The sequence below is a fragment of the Lagenorhynchus albirostris genome, chromosome 4 (assembly GCF_949774975.1).
Source record: "Lagenorhynchus albirostris chromosome 4, mLagAlb1.1, whole genome shotgun sequence".
NCBI lineage: Eukaryota > Metazoa > Chordata > Mammalia > Artiodactyla > Delphinidae > Lagenorhynchus > Lagenorhynchus albirostris.
In genome coordinates, this window is record NC_083098.1 from 29010479 (window position 1) to 29031345 (window position 20867).

A 20867-nucleotide genomic window follows, 5' to 3' on the forward strand; every position below is an offset into this window, starting at 1 on the left:
AAACAAAGTTAGTTCCCACATGTGGACTCTCCCATGCTCTTCCCTTTGCCTACAATCTTTCTTCTCGTCTATACTTAGTAATTCTAACCTATTCTGTAAGGATAAACTCATATATCATCATCTTTATAAAATCATTTCTAATACTGCCAGATATAGTCATTCTCTTTTCCTAGGCTCATAATTATGCTTAATTGCTTCTAGTAAATCAACTACCATGTAATCTTTGTTTCTTTCTGTGCCTATTTATTGAAAATAACTTTTTCCCCACAGTATTAAGAGAAGCCTAACAGTTCTACAGCTATGTAACAAGTTAATACTTAAACTTTTTTTTATACCTCTTTAACCAATCAATTATAGTTCCATAGCCATGCTGACAAGTAACCCCCAGAACCAATATCAAGCCTGTTTTATCAGCTGGTAAAAACTCACCTCAGTAAACACACTTCTGAAAGCCAACCAATCAGTGAGAGATCCTACTTTTGAAAGTTAACCAATGAACAAAAGTTTCACTCTAGTTACAAAGTTTTTGAAGGTCAGTCAACCAGCAGCCCAGTCTTTCCTGAGGAACTACACTCAATCCTATGTCATTTCACTTCCACTGTTAAAAAACACTAATCACTGACTTGTATGCTGTGTAAAAAATTACCCCCAAACTAAAAGCTTAAAACAACAAACATTTGTCTCACATAATAATAGTTAGGAATCTGGACTGAATTTTCTGCGTGGGTCAGGCCAGGGTCTCTCATGAAGTTGCAGTCAAGCTGTCACTGGAGCTGCAGTCCTCGTTGTAGAAGTACTGTTGGTGCTGGAGGTTCCACCTCCATGTTGCACTATTCACACAGACCTCAGTTCCTCACTGGTTGTAGCACATGCCCTCAGTTCATCAGCACATAGACCTCTCAACAGAGCTGCTAGAGTGTCTCCATGACATGGTAGCTAGCTTTCCTGACTAGCTTATCCAAAAGAGAGCAAGGGAGAAGCCACAAAGTCTTCTATGGCCTAGCCTGAGAAGTCACATACCATCACTAGGCATGACTCTCCCTTACTTAGATGGACAGTGAACTCAGCTTTGAGTTTTTATTTCAGATACTGAGTATTAATGCCAACCTTCGTTATTTGGAGATGTTCTTCCAAAAAATTTTTGGAAGATCCTCATTTGATATCACTCTATTTGACTCATGGACCAATAGGGGTGCTCACTGAGACTAACTGAGCCAAAATCTCATAGTGTTTTGGATCTGCTAGAATGTGAACACTTCTAGGGCAGGGATTAAGCTTTAATTGTTTCTCAATCTCTGTTGCCAAGCATATAGTAGACGCCTAATTAATGCTTGTTAAATAAATAGATGCAGAAGGCAAATAATGAAACAATGATCCTACAATTTTTATTTTACAAAGATAAGCAGTAAAGTATGGAGTGGTAGGTGGTTGTAAATGTGCAACTCACATTTCCTTTACCTTATGGATCTGATGCCTTATCTTAAAGTCTGCCTCCTCAATGCTTCCAACCTGCTTGGTAAAACTGGGGTTGAGGGAATGGGAAACACATCTCTGATTTTACCACTGAAGCCCAAGAAAAGAAATGGAAGTCACAAAGAACACAATGAGGAAGATATATTTCATCATCCTAAAGAATTTTTAGTAATTTGACAATAGTTAAGAAACACTTTAACCAGATACAATATAGCGTTCATTTTTATCTTTCCATTGGGTTATTCTTGTGAGTGTACTAAACGTTGAAAATTTTAACCAACTGAACCATATAAAAATAAAATGACACTTTTCCTAGCAGCAATTACACTTATCACAAAAACACATTCACATCATTTGCCCTTAATGAAGAAAATCAAAGGGACATTAAAGAATATGAGACATTAAAGAATATGAAAGTAGAGGTTGTTGGGAGTTTATAGTTGGTAAAGGGAGATCAATGGGTATACACCTAAACAATTTTTCCTGTTCAGTTGACTTGAAAAATTTCAAGTGACCACATTATTCTCCTCAAGCAAGAAGATTTACCTCTATAGGTAAATTGCAACATTGAACTAGCCATAGCACATTTAAACTTCTCCAAATAATAATAGACCATTTCCTATGTTTGAGCAGATATAAGAGATATAAAATATATGGAAGGAGGAGCTTCAAGATGACAGAAGACTAAGACACGGAGATCACCTTCCTCCCCACAAATACATCTACACATGGAACAACTCCTACAAAACACCTACTGAATGCTGGCAGAAGACCTCAGACCTCCCAAAAGGCAAGAGACTCCCCCACGTACCTGGGTAGGGCAAAAGAAAAAAGAATAAACAGAGACAAAAGGATAGGGACGGGGCCACACCAGTGGGAGGGAGCTGTGAAGGAGGAAAGGCTTCCACACGCTAGAAGCCCCTTTGTAGGCGGAGACTGTGGGGGGCGGAGTGGTGAAGCTTCGGAGCCGCGGAGGAGAGCACAGCAACAGGGGTGCGGAGGGCAAAGCGGAGAGATTCCCGCACAGAGGATCGGTGCCGACCTGCACTCACCAGCCCGAGAGGCTTGTCTGCTCACCAGCCGGGGCGGGCGGGGGCTGGGAGTTGAGGCTCGGGCCTCGGAGGTCGGATCCCAGGGAGAGGACTGGGGTTGCCTGAGTGAATACAGCATGAAGGGGCTAGTGCGCCACAGCTAGCTGGGAGGAAGTCCGGGAAAAAGTCTGGAACTGCCTAAGAGGCAAGAGACCATTGTTTCCTGGTGTGCGAGGAGAGGGGATTAAGAGCGCCGCTTAAAGGAGCTCCAGAGACGGGCGCAAGCTGCAGCTATCAGTGTGGACCCCAGAGATGGGCATGAGACGCTAAGGCTGCTGCTGCCGCCACCAAGAAGACTGTGTGCAAGCACAGGTCACTCTCCACACCTCCCCTCCCAGGAGCCTGTGCAGCCCGCCACTGCCAGGGTCCCGTGATGCAGGGACAACTTCCTGGGGAGAGCACACGGCGTGCCTCAGGCTGGTGCAAGGTCATGATGATCTCTACCGCCGCAGGCTCGCCCCACATCCGTACCCCTCCCTCCCCCCGGCCTGAGTGAGCCAGAGGCCCCAAATCAGCTGCTCCTTTAACCCCGTCCTGTCTGAGCTAAGAACAGATGCCCTCAGGCGACCTACACGCAGAGGCAGGGTCAAATCCAAAGCTGAACCCCAGGAGCTGTGCGAACAAAGAACAGGAAGGGAAATTTCTCCCAGGAGCAGATTAAATCTTCACAATCAACTTGATGTACCCTGCGTCTGTGGAATACCTGAATAGACAACAAATCATCCCAAATTGAGAAGGTGGACTTTGGGAGAAACGATATATATATATTTTTCCGTTTTTCTCTTTTTGTGACTGTGTATGTGTACGCTTCTGAGTGTGACTTTGTCTTTATATCTTTACTTTTACCATTTGTCCTAGGGTTCTGTCTGTCCATTTATTTTATTACCTTTTAAAAACTTTTCCTTAATAATTATTTTTTGTTTTAATAACTTTAATTTATTTTTACTATTTTATTTTATCTTCTTTCTTTCTTTCTTTTCCTTTCTTTCTCTCTCTCTCTCTCTCTCTTTCTCTCTCTCTTCTCTCCCTTTCTCTCTCTCTCTCTCTCTCTCTCTCTCTCTTTCTCTCTTTATTTCTATTTTTTCTCCCTTTTATTCTGAGCTGTGTGCATGAAACGCTCTTGGTGCTCCAGCCAGGCATCAGGGCTGGGCCTCTGAGGTGGGAGAGCCAAGTTCAGGAACTGGTCTACAAGAGACCTCCCAGCTCCATGTAATATTAAACAGCAAAAATCTCCCACAGATCTCCATCTAAAGGCCAAGACCCAGTTCCATTCAACGACCAGCAAGCAACAGTGCTGGACACCCTATGCCAAACAACTAGCAAAACAGGAACACAACCCAACCCATTAGCAGAGAGGCTGCCTAAAGTCATAATAAGGCCACAGACTCCACAAAACACACCACCAGACGTGGACCTGACACCAGAAAGACAAGATGCAGCCTCATCCACGAGAACACAGGCACTAGTCCCCTCCACCAGGAAGCCTACAAAACGCACTGAACCAACCTTAGTCACTGCGGACAGACACCAAAAAAAAAGGAAACTATAAACCTGCAGCCTGCGAAAAGGAGACCCCAAATACAGTAAGTTAAGCAAAATGAGAAAACAGAGAAACACACAGCAGATGAAGGACCAAGGCAAAAACCCACCAGATCTATCAAGTGACGAGGAAATAGCAGTATACCTGAAAAAGAATTCAGAATTATGATAGTAAAGATGATCAAAAATCTTGGAAATAGAATAGAGAAAATACAAAAAAAGGTTTAACAAGGATGTAGAAGAAATAAAGAGCAAACAAACAGTGATGAACAACACAATAAATGAAATTAAAAATTCTCTAGAAGGGATCAGTAGCAGAATAACTGAGGCAGAATAACGGATAAGTGACCTGGAAGGTAAAATAGTGGAAATAACTACTGCAGAGCAGAATAAAGAAAAAAGAATTGCGGACAGTCTCAGAGACCTCTGGGACAACATTAAATGCACCAACATTCGAATGATGGGGTCCAAGAAGAAGAAGAGAAAAAGAAACGGACTGAGAAAATATTTGAAGAGATTATAGTTGAAAACTTCCCTAATATGGGAAAGGAAATAGTTAATCAAGTCCAGGAAGCACAGAGTCCCATACAGGATAAATCCAAGGAGAAACACGCAAGACACACATTAATCAAACTATCAAAAATTAAAAACATGGAACAAATATTAAGAGCAGCAAGGGAAAAACAACAAATAACACACAAGGGAACCCCTATAAGGATAAGAGCTGATCTTTCAGCAGAAATCCTGCAAGCCAGAAGGAGTGGCAGGACATATTTAAAGTGATGAAGGAGAAAAACCTACAACCAACATTACTCTACCCAGCAAGGATATCATTCAGATTGGATGGAGAAATTAAAACCTTTACAGACAAGTGAAAGCAAAGAGAATTCAGCACCACCAAACCAGCTTTACAAAAAATGCTAAAGGAACTTCTCTAGGCAGGAAACACAAGAGAAGGAAAAGACCTACAATAACAAACCCAATACAGTTAAGAAAATGGTAATAGGAACATACATACCGATAATTACCTTAAATGTAAATGGATTAAATGCTCCAACCAAAAGACATAGACTGGCTGAATGGATAGAAAAACAAGACCCATATATATGCTGTCTACAAGAGACTGACTTGAGACCTAGGGACACATACAGACTGAAAGTGAAGGGATGGAGAAAGATATTCCATGCAAATGGAAATCAAAAGAATGCTGGAGTAGCAATTCTCATATCAGACAAAATAGACTTTAAAACAAAGACTATTACAAGAGACAAAGAAGGACACTACATAATGATCAAGGGATTAATCCAAGAAGAAGATATAACAATTGTAAATATTTATGCACCTAACATAGGAGCAGCTCAATACATAAGGCAAATGCTAACAGGCATAAAATGGGAAACTGACAGTAACACAATCATAGTAGGGGACTTTAACACCCCACTTTCACCAATGGACAGATCATCTAAAATGAAAATAAATAAGGAAACACAAGCTTTAAGTGATACATTAAACAAGATGGACTTAATTGATATTTATAGGACATTCCATCCAAAAACAACAGAGTACACATTCTTCTCAAGTGCTCATGGAACATTCTCCAGGATAGAATATATCTTGAGTCACAAATCAAGCCTTGGTAAATTTAAGAAAATTGAAGTCGTATCAAGTATCTTTTCTGACCACAACGCTACGAGACTAGGCACCATTTACAGGAAAAGATCTGCAAACAATACAAACATACGGAGGCTAAACAATACACTACTTAATAACCAAGAGATCACTGAAGAAATCAAAGAGGAAATCAAAAAATACCTAGAAACAAATGACAATGGAAACACGATGACCCAAAACCTTTGGGATGCAGCAAAAGGAATTCTAAGAGGGAAGTTTATAGCAAACAATCCTACCTCAAGAAACAAGAAACATCTCAAATAAGCAACCTAACCTTACACCTAACACAATTAGAGAAAGAAGAACAAAAAAAAACCCTAAAGTCAGCAGAAGGAAAGAAATCATAAAGATCAGATCAGAAATAAATGAAAAAGAAATGAAGGAAATGATAGCAAAGATCAATAAAACTAAAAGCTGGTTCTTTGAGTAGATAAACAAAATTGATAAACCATTAGGCAGACTGTTCATGAAAAAAAGGGAGAAGACTCAAATCAATAAAATTAGAAATGAAAAAGGAGAAGTAATAACTGACACTGCAGAAGTACAAACGGTCATGAGAGATTACTACAAGCAACTCTACGCCAGTAAAATGGACAACCTGGAAGAAATGGACAAATTCTTAGAAATGCACAACCTTCCATGAGTGAACCAGGAAGAAAGAGAAAATATGAACAGTGCAATCACCAGCACTGAAATTGAAACTGTGGTTAAAAATCTGCCAACAAACAAAAGCCCAGGACCAGATGGCTTCACAGGCGAATTCTGTCAAACATTTAGAGAAGAGCTAACACCTATCCTTCTCAAACTCTTCCTAAATATAGCAGAGGGAGTAACACTCCCAAACTCATTCTACGAGGCCACCATCACCCTGATACCACAACCAGACAAAGACATCACAAAGAAAGAAAACTACAGGCAAATATCGATGATGAACATAGTTGCAAAGATCCTCAACAAAATACTAGCAAACGGAATCCAACAGCACATTAAAAGGATCATACACAATGATCAAGAGGGGTTTATCCCAGGAATGCAAGGATTATTCAATATATGCAAATCAATTAATATCATATACCATATTAACAAATTGAAGAATGAAAACCATATGATCATCTCAATAGAAGCAGAGAAAGCTTTCGACAAAATTCGACACTTATTTATGATAAAAACCCTCCAGAAACTAGGCATAGAGGTAACTTTCCTCAACATAATAAAGGCCTGATATGACAAACTTACAGCCAACATCGTCCGCCATGGTGAAAAACTGAAACCATTTCCACTAAGATCAGGAACAAGACAAGGTTGCCCACTCTCAGCACTATTATCCAACATAGTTTTGGAAGTTTTAGCCACAGCAATCAGAGAAGAAAAAGAAATAAAAGAAATCCAAATTGGAAAAGAAAAAGTAATGCTGCCACTGTGTGCAGTTGACATGATACTATATCTAGAGAATCCTTAAGATGCTACCAAAAAACTACTAGAGATAATTAATGAATTTGGTAAAGTAGCAGGATACAAAATTAATGCACAGAAATCTCTAGCATTCCTACACACTAATGATGAAAAATCTGAAAGTGAAATTAAGGAAACACTCCCATTTACCATTGCAACAAAAAGAATAAAATATCTAGGAATAAACCTACATAAGGAGACAAAAGACCTGTATGCAGAAAATTATAAGACACTGATGAAAGAAATTAAAGATGATACAACTAGATGGGGAGATATACCATGATCTTGGATTGGAAGAATCAACATTGTGAAAATGACTCTACTACCCAAAGCAATCTACAGATTCAATGCAATCCCCATCAAACTACCACTGGCATTTTACACAGAACTAGAACAAAAAATTTCACAATTTGTATGGAAACACAAAAGACTCTGAACAGCCAAAGCAATCTTGAGAAAGAAAAATGGAGCTGGAGGAATCAGGCTCCCTGATTTCAGACTATATGAGAAAGCTACAGTAATCAAGACACAAAAACAGAAATATAGATCAATGGAACAGGATGGAAAGCCCAGAGATAAACCATGCACAAATGGTCACTTTATGTTTGATAAAGGAGGCAAGAATATACAGTGGAGAAAAGACAGCCTCTTCAATGAGTGGTCCTGGGAAAACTGGACAGCTACATTTAAAAGTATGAAATTAGAACATTCCCTAACACCATACACCAAAATAAACTCAAAATGGATTAAAGACCTAAATGTAAGGCCAGACACTATCAAACTCTTAGAGGAAAACATAGGCAGAACACTCTATGACATAAATCACAGCAAGATCCTTTTTGACCCACCACCTAGAGAAATGGAAATGAAACCAAAAATAAACAAATGGGACCTAATGAAACTTAAAAGCTTTTGCACAGCAAAGGAAACCATAAATAAGACGAAAAGACAACACTCAGAATGGGAGAAAATATTTGCAAAGGAAGCAACTGACAAAGGATTAATTTCCAAAACATGCAAGCAACTCATGCAGCTCAATACCAAAAGAACAAACAACCTAATCCAAAAATGGGCAGAAGACCTAAATAGACATTTCTCCAAAGAAGATATACAGATTGCTATCAAACACATGAAAGGATGCTCAACATCATTAATCATTAGAGAAATGCAAATCAAAACTACAATGAGGTATCATCTCACACCGGTCAGAATGGCCATCATCAAAAAATCTACAAGCAATAAATGCTGGAGAGGGCGTGGAGAGAAGGGAACCCTCTTGCACTGTTGGTGGGAATGTAAACTGATACAGCCACTGTGGAGAACAGTATGGAGGTTCCTTAAAAAACTAAAAATAGAACTACCATAAGACCCAGCAATCCCACTACTGGACATATTCTCTGAGAAAACCATAATTCAAAAAAAGTCATATACCACAATGTTCATTGCAGCTCTATTTACAATAGCCAGGACATGGAAGCAACCTGTCCATCAACAGATGAATGGATAAAGAAGGTGTGGCACATATATACAATGGAATATTAATCAGCTATAAAACGAAACGAAATTGAGTTATTTGTAGTGAGGTGGATGGACCTAAAGTCTGTCCTACAGAGTGAAGTAAGTCAGAAAGAGAAAAACAAATACCGTATGCTAACACATATATATGGAATCTAAGAAAAAAAAAAAAAAGGTCATGAAGAACCTAGGTGCAAGATGGGAATAAAGACACAGACCTACTAGAGAATGGACTTGAGGATATGGGGAGGGGGAAGGGTAAGCTGGGACAAAGTGAGAGAGTGGCATGGACATATATACACTACCAAACATAAAATAGATAGCTAGTGGGAAGCAGCCGCATAGCACAGGGAGATCAGCTCAGTGTTTTGTGACCACCTAGAGGGGTGGGATAGGGAGGGTGGGAGGGAGGGAGACACAAGAGGGAAGAGATATGGGGACATATGTATATGTATAAATGATTCATTTTGTTATAAAGCAGAAACTAACACACCACTGTAAAGCAATTATACTGAAATAAAGATGTTAATTTTATATATATATATATATATATATGTGTGTATATATGGAGCTCCTTTCAAATCAGGATTTATTTGGGTTTTACATTATATAATAATCTTATAAAACACCTCAGAGAATGGGTTCAACATTGTCAACTGAGTTTTGACAAGAGTAATAAATGTCCATATTCTAAATAAGTTAAGGAAAATCAGGAGAAGTCAGGGTAGGAAATTTAAGAAGGCAAAAAAATTACACATATATCAAATAGCTACAAGAAATATGTCCATAAAAGGAGATTAAAAATGATAGATAGAAATCCAAGTAAATGCGGAGATGTGTATTTTTTTTTTTTTTTTTTTTTTTTTTTGCGGTACACGGGCCTCTCACTGCTGTGGCCTCTCCCGTTTCGGAGCACAGGCTCCGGACACGCAGGCTCAATGGCCATGGCTCACGGGCCCAGTCGCTCCGCGGCATGTGGGATCTTCCCGGACCGGGGCATGAACCCGCGTCCCCTGCATCGGCAGGCGGACTCTCAACCACTGTGCCACCAGGGAAGCCCGGAGATGTGTATTTTAAAGGTCTAAAAAAGCACAAAGATATAAGCAGAACATGTAGTAAGTAGGATTATATTCATAATAAATCAGACTTATTGGATTATTATATATTAGTCTGAGTTCCATCACTTAAAACAAATGAGAAAATGTGGGAAAGTTTAGAGAGAAGTGCCAAAAGACATTAAGGATTAGAAAGGGGACTTCTGAGGAATAATGTTTGAAAAGGAATATTTTCAGAAAAAAGAAAAGGTCTTAATCTTGTAGGCATAGCCTTTGTTTTGTGGAGAGTGAAACAGCTACAACTGCAATAAAGGATGCATAAGAAAAGAAAGTCATGTTGCAAAGTAGAAAATTCTGAGCTGTCAAGGATGACTGAGTAATTGCCACAGTCTTTAAAGATGGGACAGATTCCCATTTGGCTAATGTATATCAGGTCTTGCCTGAAGGCAGTGGAATAAACTGAAGGGCATAAAAAGATACCTTGTACTCGTAATAGGTAACATAATAGTGATTAGGCCAGGAAATCAGGTTCCAGTATTAATTATACAACTTAAATAACCATATGTTATAAAGGTAAGTAAAACTTACTATATAAGGGCTCAAAATGATGTATGAAAAAGAAATAGAACTAGAGGTCTTTGCTCATTACTCAGAATCTGAACTGATTAGAAAACTTACATTAATATAACAATATGATTTCAGTTAAGAATGGACTATTGGTTTGAGAAAGTAGTTTAATCATTCATTTGTATTCCCTAAATTACTTCCCTGAAAGCAATGACTAACCTACCCCTTTCAAGGTATTCCTATTAGAATTCCAAGAGCTCATTAATGTAATATACAGCTTCCAGGCTGGAAATTCACCAAAGTCACAAAAACTTAATGAAGGAGAGGAACAAGTTCAGTGTACCTGTGATAGGCCATAAGGTCAGGGGAGCTCAGAGACAGACAACTCATAAGGAAAGATAACCAAAGACATATTAAAAGACTAGCCCTCCAAATAACCTTTCCGAAAACAGGTTTGACAAGATTATGCTCCCGGAAAAAAATTTAAAGACTTTTTTTTTTTAACTTCATTGATGGTCTAAGATTACAAAATTATGATTCAGAATAAATACTTTGTGCCTATTAAGCAATTTGAAATTATGACATATGCAGCATTCCACTTACATTCAAGCCACTGTGCTAGGAATTCTGGGATATAAAATATGGATATATGAAATATTTTTAGAGTATGTATGGTCTTAATACTACATACTTTGTTAGTAGCCCATGCCATTTACAGAGCATTCAGTAACTCTGTTAACTACTCTTCAGTTCTTGCTGATGATATATCTCTAAATCTACAGAGTGAAATCAATAAATAGGAGTGCCTACATTGTGGAGTATTAATATTGGAACATGTAATAAATTCCCAGAGCTATATTCCCTAAAATGTTTATAGTCAAGGAGTTAACTGAGTTTCAGAAAGCACTTCTATAATAGACTAATCTTTTTCAAGGCAAATGCTGCAAACTCTATTGTCAATCAATTTAATAACAACTATAATTCAAAAAGATGCAAGGCCCTGGCCACCTACTAAAAAGGAGAAAGAAAGCATAAAACCTCAGAAGATGGAGTCCTCAACTTATAAGGCTACTTCCGTATTTCCTATTTGTTTTATTTGAACCAAATGTTCACAAATGGGCTTTAGACAATGAACACAAATCTTTTAGAATGATAGGTTAACTTTCAGGGAGAAAATTGCAAAGAGAAAATAAATTGCAATCAGGGTCTTGGTTCATCTTATAGAACCTAAAGCCTTCAACCTCCTTTTCATAATTTTCTTTCTCTTTCTTTCCCGCTTCTTCTTCCAGGCTATCTTTCAGAACTGAGCACTTAAATAGATCTTTATATGCACAAGCCAAATGAGACTGCATTAAATTTGTGACTCTCCAGATGAGTTCTAATATGCTACTTTTAAACTTAAAGAGAAGTCATCTTTCAAAAAATCCCAAAATACAAATTTAACTATCTTGGTTGTTTAACTTTATATCTTCAACTTTATTTTTACAGCTTTATTGAAGTGTAAATAAAAAACTACATGTACTTAAAGTGTATAATTTGATGAATTTTGACATATGTTTATATCCATGGAACCATCACCTATCACCACAATCAAGTTAATAAACATTTCTATTGACAGCATCCCTCAAATTTTGTAATCCATCAGGTCTCACTTCTATTTCCCACCTCTGTCCCAGGTAACCACGGATCTGATTCTGTCACAGGCCTAGTTTGTTTGCAACTTCTAGACTTTTATATAAACGGAATCATACTCTTGTACTCTTTTTTGTCTTACCTTTTTCAGCATAATTCATGTGAGATTCAGCCATATTGTTTGTTATATGTATTATATACTGTCAATAGTTTGTTCTTTTATATTGATGAGTAGTATTCTGCATGGATATATCACAATTTGTTTATCCTTTCACCTGCAGATGGGCATTTGAGTTGTTTCTAGTTTGGGTCTTTAACAAAAAAAGAATCTATGAATATTCATGTACAAGTCCCTGTATGTACGTATACTTTTTCATGGACAAATATCTAGGAGTGGTATGGCTGAGTCATATAGTAAGTGTATCTATAACTTTTTAAGAAAATGTCAAACCATTTTGCATGGTGATTTTAAAATTTTACATTTGCATTGGCAGGATATTAGTGTTCCAGCTGCTGCACTTGGTGTGTTCTGACTTTTTAATTTAGCCCTTAAGGTAGGTGTGTAGTGGTATCCTACTGTGTTTAATTTACATCTCCCTAATGACTAATAGCAGTGCGCATGACTAATCATTTTTGGATTTGTTTGCCATTCTTAAATTATTCTCTTTTTATTTTGTGTTTATTTTAAAAATTTTACTTTCAGCAAAATTCATTCTTTTTGGCATACAGTTTGTTTTAGCTATGCAGAACAGTTTCATCACCCTAAGAACTCCCTCATGCAACCTCTCTGTAGTCAAACCCTCCCACCAGCATTAACCCCTGACAATCACAGGGCTGACTCTGTCCTACTAGTTTTGCTTTTCCAAAGTGTCATTTAAATGGAATCAATATATAGCCTTTGAGTTTGGCTTCTTTCACTTAACATGATGCATTTGAAATTCATCCATGTTATTGTATCAGTATCTCATTCCTCTTTATTGCTGGATACTATTTCACTGTACAAATGTTAACAAATTTTGATTATCCATTCACCAGTTGAAGAACATTTGTGTTTTTCCAGCCCTTGGCAATTATGATTAAGCAGCTACATATATTTATATATAGGTTTTTGTGTAAACAAATACTTTCAATCCTCTTAGGAAATTACCTAGGAGTATGATGGCTAGGCTTTATGGTTAGAGCATATTAATTTATAAGTATCAAAATCTTTAGAAATGGGTTGTACAATTTAGTATTTCCACCAGCAATGTATGAATGTTCCAGTTTTTCTACATTCTTGCCAGATTTGGTATTGTCAGATTTTTAAATTTTATTTTAGTCATTCTAATAGATGAGTAGTGGTATGACATTATGGCTTTATTTGTATTTTCCTAATGACTAATAATATTGATCATCTTTTCATGTGCTTATTTGCCATCTATATATTTTCTTTGGACTATCTGGTTTTCCAAAATACAAAGTTAATTCATAGAAGGATAGTCTTTTCAACAAATAGTGCTAGCACATTTGGGTATCAATATGTTAGAAAAAAGACAAAACTTCAATCTTGAGTCGTGTACAAAACAGAGCTCAAAACAAATTATATACTGAAATATAAAATTTAAAACTATAAAATTTCTAGAAGAAAACTTTGTGACCAGAGGTCTAACCAATATTTCTTGGATATGACAGTAAAAGCGTGAGTCATAAAAGAATACAGTGGTAAACTGGACTTCATCAAAATTAAAATCTTCTGCTCTTCAGAAGATATTATTAAGAGAAAGAAAAGACAAGCCACAGACTGGGAGAAAATATTTGCGAAGCATATATATGTTAAATAATTTATATTCAGAATATCTAAAGGACTCTCAACACTTAAAACAACAGCAAAAAATATAAAACTGGCCAAAAATTTGAACAGACATTTCACCAAAGAAGATACACAAATGACAAATACATGAAAATATGCTGTATATCATTGTATACTAGAGAAATGCAAATTAAAACCACAATGGAATATCAACGCTATCTCTTAGAATGGCTAAAATTAGAAAAACTGATTACACTGAGTATTGATATGGCCATGGAACAAATGCAACTCTCATATTTCTACTGATGGGGAATATGAAATGGTTTAACCATGCTGGAAAACAGTTTAGTCAAGAGAAATGCATACATGTGTCTATATACAGTCCAGTACATGAATGTTCGTAGCAGCTTTCCTTGTAGTATCACTTTTTCTAAAAAACAAGCCATATATCCATCATCAGATAAATGGATAAACACAGTGTTTCCACTATTTTAATGGAGTCACCAAAGTATAAATCAGCCACTTTTTAAATTGCAAGCATAATACTCAAGAACGAAAGGGAATATTCTATAGGGCCTATCATCCCATATCATCTAAGTGATGGATAAGGGTTATATAAAGTACAAGGTCATTTCTGCCTTATTATAAAAGGAAATTATAAGGTTCAGCATCTTACCTATATATTTATATCCTTCTTCCCCATTTACTATGGGTCTTAGCCAAGTTGATCTAAGCCTCATATTAGTACGCACATGGGCACCTTGAGGAGGGTAGAGTGTAAATAACATTTCAATTGCATTGGACTTCTTGATGATATCAGAGTATTTTGCATGGTGTTCTGTAAAAAAAAAGAACATTAATTTGTTTTTAATTTTAGACATTTTTACAAAATTTCTAATGTGTTTCTTTTAAGGGATGTAAATTTAAAACTATTGAATAATTTGAATGCTAATGGTTATGCTGACAACGTAGTTTTCTTTAGCCAAAAATACTTCACCAAAAATCTTACCTTTTAGATAATTCATAGCAAAAATTAAGGAGTACGGGCTTGCTAGTAGAATCTTCAAACACTATCAGTTTAAAGCACTGTTGTTAATAGCTGTAGAAAAAAGTAAGATAACCAACTAACAGCATTCACATTATACATACTATAACGTAATCATATTTTTTTAATTGCCATGAAACAATGAAATCAGAATAATCTGACAAAAATGTTGATTAAATGAAGAGTTCCATAAACTGGAACTACTGAAAGAATACATATACTTAGGCTATGGTCTTTAAGAAAATATAATAACATCTATACAAATATTTATATAGCACTTACTATATGCAAGAAATGGTCCCAAGTGCTTTTGAATATTAACACACTTAATATTCATAACACATCTGTAAGGTAGATACTGTTGTTATCATCATTTTACATGAGGAATTGGAGGCCCAAAGAAATTAAATAACTTGCCTAAATCTTACAGTCTGTAAATGATGCAATTAGGATTTGGATTGTCTGAGGAGAAGCTCTTATTTGCAAACAAATGTTTGTCAAGTGAACATGACCTGCATTAACCAGTAGATGAGAAAGCTGGGATTAAAAAATAATTTAAATTGTAGAGTGAAAAATCTTTGGTTATGGCCCTTGGGCCTGCAGTTTGTGTCTTCAGTTTTTGGTTGATAAGCCAATGTCCTAAAATTTAATAAGGCAGTCTCCTGAGCAATTAATTCAAAGTGACTCTACCTAGAAACATTTCAAAGAAAAGAGAGATACTGATGTAAATCTTCATTTATAATCCTGTTACATTGTCTATCTTTTTCTTCCTACCTCTACCTTCCTTCCCTTTTTTCCCCTTTATTTTTTCAAATATCATATTTTGTGGTACAGTAAGTATAAGGCAGTACAACATAATGATTAAATGATTAAGAAAGCAGATTTGTTGGTGGGTAGTATCCATCTATTGCCTCACCCTAAATCCACCCTTCATTGTCCTATTTGTGAGACTAGAATATTTCTCCCTTGCCATATGGGAAATTTTTAAGCATCCTTCATAGAGGGTAAGGTAGGAAACTAGAGGACAAAGAGGCTCTTCCTGGTTCCGGGGGCTTTTGTCTGATAGCTCCTATTGTGCATAGTGACCAGCAGCAGTGCAGGGCACCTTCTGGGCCATGTTGCTTGGCACCCCACAGGGCTTCCCTGACTCACACTCTAGGAGCTTGCTAGCACGTTCCGTGAGGCACCAACTTCCCTTGAATGGGTTCCACACTGAGACACCTCCTTATGGGAAGTTTCCCCAGAACCCCAGAGAGTGGCTTCCCTGGGAGTTCCACTAGCATGCTACCTCAGCAAATGTCTCTGCCACTCACTGGGTCACAGCTATGTCCTCTTCAAGAAGAGCTAGATCCCAGGGTAAAGGGAGAGGGTAAGGGGGACTCTTTAAAATTTGTTCTTTCCTTAAGTGTTCTGCCTCAGACCGAGGGTTAGCGCCACTCCTTATATCTGCTCTTCTCAATTCTTTAGGTTTTTTTTTACCCTTCGTAGCCAATCTTATTTAATCACCATCATAGTTAATAATTCTTTATATTAATCTTTTCCTTCTCAAGTCACCATGTAGTTTTAGTTTCTAACTGGATCCTGATTGATACAAACAGACCTGGGTTTTAATTCTTGAACCACCATTAACAGGCTATGAAATATTAGATGAATCACATTTATCTCCTGGTGATAATACTGACATCATAGGGTTATTGTTAGGATTAAGTGATATAAGAGATATATCAAAATTTATAGCACCATGTCTATAAGTACTACATGAGTGTGTTAGTTTTAATTTTCATCTAGTATTATTCCAACACTAATAAAAACCAAGAGAGAGCCAGGAAATAAAGTTATTGCATCTTTCAATTATAAACATCTTAGGAAGTTTTCTGCCTCTTCTTAAAAGGAAAAGTTCAAAATTATTCCCCTCAAACTAAAAAAGCAGACATCTTCATATGTGCTCAGATATGCAGTTATTAGATATATCTCATTTAAATAATTCTAAATCCTTTCTCATCTGTCAACAGAAGAAAGGAAGCCAGAACTATTACAAAGCAGTGCTAAAGAGTCAACCCTGCTTTACTTTTTCATTCTGATCATACTTCTTCAAGAAGTTGATCAAGGGAGATCCTCAGGCAATAGAGGTCTCTTCAAGTTGTGAAGGCGACAGCGTTTTGTGAAGGAGGATGAATTGTGAAGGAGGATGCAGCATTAATTACATTATGAGAAATCATAGAGTGAAATTAAATACAATCCTGAAGTTTTCCATCACACACAAAGTGAGGAAATAAAATAGATCAGAGTTCCCCTCTTCAAAACCATAAAGAAAAAAAAATAAAGTAGAAAAATCTAGCAATAATAGCAGCCTTTTTAGTGTGAAGAACCAAATTACACTTAGATTTCTCTCCTCTTCAAGATTTATATCTTTCTAATTCCTTTAGCTTAAACAAGATGTTTAGTAACGTTATTTAATAGGGCTATGCTTATTAGTTTTGGGGTTTCTTTTTTTTGCGGTACGCAGGCCTCTCACTGTTGTGGCCTCTCCTGTTGCGGAGCACAGCCTCCGGACACGCAGGCTCAGTGGCCATGGCTCATGGGCCCAGCCGCTCCGCGGCATGTGGGATCTTCCCGGACCGGGGCATGAACCCGTGCCCCTGCATTGGCAGGCGGACTCTCAACCACTGCGCCAGCAGGGAAGTCCTATGCTTATCAGTTTTAATAAAGCATTTTATTTTCCATAAAGGCAAATGTTTTCATTTGGGGAAAAATAAAATGCCTACACTAAAATCTAAGCAGTGGTGAATGTAGACCTGCCACTTTCTCTTCCTGGCTTATCCTGATTGAAGACTTAAGCAGAAACACAAGAAATCTGTGGAAGCTGAACTTGCCATGACAATGTGATATTGTGATAGCTATAGTATCAGACACACATTCAAGGTTTTCAGCTCAGAATCTTGCTAATGCCACCATTTGCCATCAGGTAATACAAATGGAGACTTAGAGCTTATATAAACAAGGCATAATGATTTTGGAATAAATGTACTTCCTTTCATAATATCAAAGTTGATTACAAGTAAGCATTTTTCATTTTAGAAGACACATGGCTTGTAAAACATGTCCTCTTCTTTTTGTTTTATTACATATGTCATCCCAAGATAAAAACAGGAATTTAATTTTTGTTGCTGATATTGATAATGTGTTATTTATAAAGCACCTTCCTTTTAATACACTGCTAAGTCACTAAGTCAATATTGCCACATTACATTTAGATGTAATAATACAGTTCTCAGAACTCAAAAGAATAAGAGCTCTTCCTTATGCCTTCTTCCCCAAGCCATGTACATAGTAAAACTCTGAAGATCTTAGATGTATGTGTCTAGGTCTGGCAAAAGCCCACACAATAGTTCCATAAATCCCTATTGCTCCCAGGTCACCAAGTAATTAATTATCTTCATTAGAGGTAGCAGCAGTGGTTGAGAGCAGAGGCTTTAGAGCTGACCACTGCTTGGGTGTGAACCTGGATCTGCCATTTATGATCTGTGTGACCCGAAGCAAGTTAGCTAACCTCTTTCCAGCTCAGTATCATAGTAAAACTGTTCACATAATAGTGTTGTCATGAGCTGATATAAAGTCTTTAGAAGAACACCTAGTCTATGGCCAGCATTATTTAAGTGTTATTACTATTATTATCATGCTCTTCATTTAACAGATGCTGGTACAGCCTCTATCCTATTTAGACAATGAGGGCAGTTTCCTGTCTTGTCCCCCATCTTACTTGTCTTCTGGATGGGTGGGTGGAAAAGTGGACAGTCATCCTGAAGTCGTTGCTCTTTCTGGTCACTCCTACACTATTTTGGATATTCTAAGGGTAAGTGGTTCCTGTTCTATACTGATCAGAAGTTTTGTGTTAATTAGTGCTTGTGAGCTACTAACTGATGTTACGGTGGTCTTCCTTGTTGCTATTATTAGCATATTTTGTTGAATCTAAGACATTATAGATGTTGATGACCCCGTTAGTTTACACACCACGAAGAAATATAAAAGACTGGAAATTTAACTAGGGCATACCATTGATTATAAGATATAGCTCAATTTTAGAGACATTAAAATATGAAAATATATATCTTAGCGTTAACAAAATATGGCAAAATCATGATATCCAGTTGCCTAATTGACAACTCCACTTGGCTAACAAATAGGCACCAATGTCTGTCCTGTTCTAGGATTCCCTGTCTCAGTAAATAGCCCCTATTTAATGGCACAACCTAGAAAACTAGATCTTGACACCGCACTACCCACTGCCACCCTCCTAGAAAAACTATCATCTATTTTTATACAAACATTTTTGCCTCCTAAACAGTCTTCTTGGCCCTTTGGATCTTGCCTCTAAACAGTAGCCAGAATAATATATATATATATATATATTTTTTTTTCGGTACGCGGGCCTCCCACTGCCGCGGCCTCTCCCGCTGCCGGACGCACAGGCTCAGCGGCTCACGGGCCCAGCCGCTCCGCGGCACGCGGGATCCTCCCGGACCGGGGCACAAACCCGTGTCCCCTGCATCGGCAGGCGGACTCTCAACCACTGCGCCACCAGGGAAGCTCCAGAATAATATTTTTTAAAGTATTTTTAATACATTTTCCTATTCAGCAGTTCCCTAGTTCATTTTCCTACTCAGCAGTTTCCCTGGTTCATTTTCCTACTCAATGGCTTCCTGATGCTCTTAAAATAATGCCAAGTCCTTACTATGTCCTGAAAGACTTTGAACATTCTGGCCCCTGCCTCCTCTTCCATCTCTACTCTAGCAACCTTGGCTTTCTTTCAGTTTCAGAATCACATCTTGCATCCTCCTACTTCAGAAGCTTTGCATAAGATGTTCTGTGTAGCTGGTATGTTCTCCTCCCAAACCCTTTCCTCGGTTGCCTCATCAACGTCTACAACACCTTCATGTCTATTCTCAAAGTGTCCTCTAACTCTCACCAACTAGATCAAGCTTTCACATTATATCATCTCAGAGTTATTGTTCTCTGTACTTTTCCTCCATTACACTTACTGAAGTTTGTAATTATATTATTCCTATTATTACTTGAGATCTGCCTCGTTCACAAGACTATCAGTTACAGGCAGACAAGGTCCATGATTGTTTGCTAACCATTGAATCTCCTAGCACCTAGCCATGTGCCTGATACTGGGAAAGGGTCAATAAAAGGCTTTTTAATTAACAAATATTTAATTAACAAATAAATACAATAATTAATAGTATTCATTGGGAGCTTAGTATATAGCAGGCAGTGTGCTAAGCAGGTTATGTACATTAGCTAAATTAATCCTAAAATCACATATGTGTGACTTACTGACAATCCTATGAGTTCAATACTAGCATACTCATAACATAGCTCAAGACACTGAGGCACATAGAGATTAAAGAGCATTTTCATGGCCTCACAGTAAGTGGTGAGGCCAGTATAATCTTAATTCTAACTTGAAAGTCGGTCCTTTCAATGAGGATGCCATATCATTTTAAACACACTGTTCCTGGTATCATGGGACTGTTAGCGCCTTCAGGGGTTGCTAGTTTTCTGGCGGCCTCTCCCTTTGAAGTCTTCTTCCAATCTTTCTAAATCCTTTAGCTGTCCGTGCATAGTCAGGTTATGGTTTCTCTCACAAGCACTCATAGCTCTTTCCAGATGGTTTTCTGATGTTAGTCTTCTCCACAAGAATTTATTTTCTACAGACTATTGACAACCCCTCAGGTCAAAACCACAGTTCATCAACTGATTATAACCCTCTTAGTTTGCTAAGGATGGAAGCTAGAATAAAACCCCACAGTGGGACCTCCTTAGACACATATAGTTATCTCCTGCCTCTCAGATAAGCAAGGCTCATTATGCTTAATATTTAGAATAGATGGTGAGTGTTCAGAGGACCCAAAGATGCCTGTCCCTCCCTCTCCTGCACAGGCTGATTGTATTATTCAGGTCTCACTGCTTCCCTACTGCAGGCCCTGAATTTGAATATTTAAGGCAGTGGTCCCCAGATTTGTACTTCAAGA

At 37.6% G+C, this 20867-nt stretch overlaps 1 protein-coding gene across 1 annotated transcript in view; it reads right to left on the bottom strand.

Annotated features, from left to right (window-relative positions):
* IQCM (IQ motif containing M) overlaps nt 1-20867 on the bottom strand; it is a 343551-nt gene that overhangs the window by 59481 nt on the left and 263203 nt on the right. The window contains exon 12 of the mRNA XM_060147491.1: nt 14461-14622. Coding sequence (XP_060003474.1) covers nt 14461-14622 — 162 coding nt within the window. The remainder of the gene's footprint in view (nt 1-14460; nt 14623-20867) is intronic.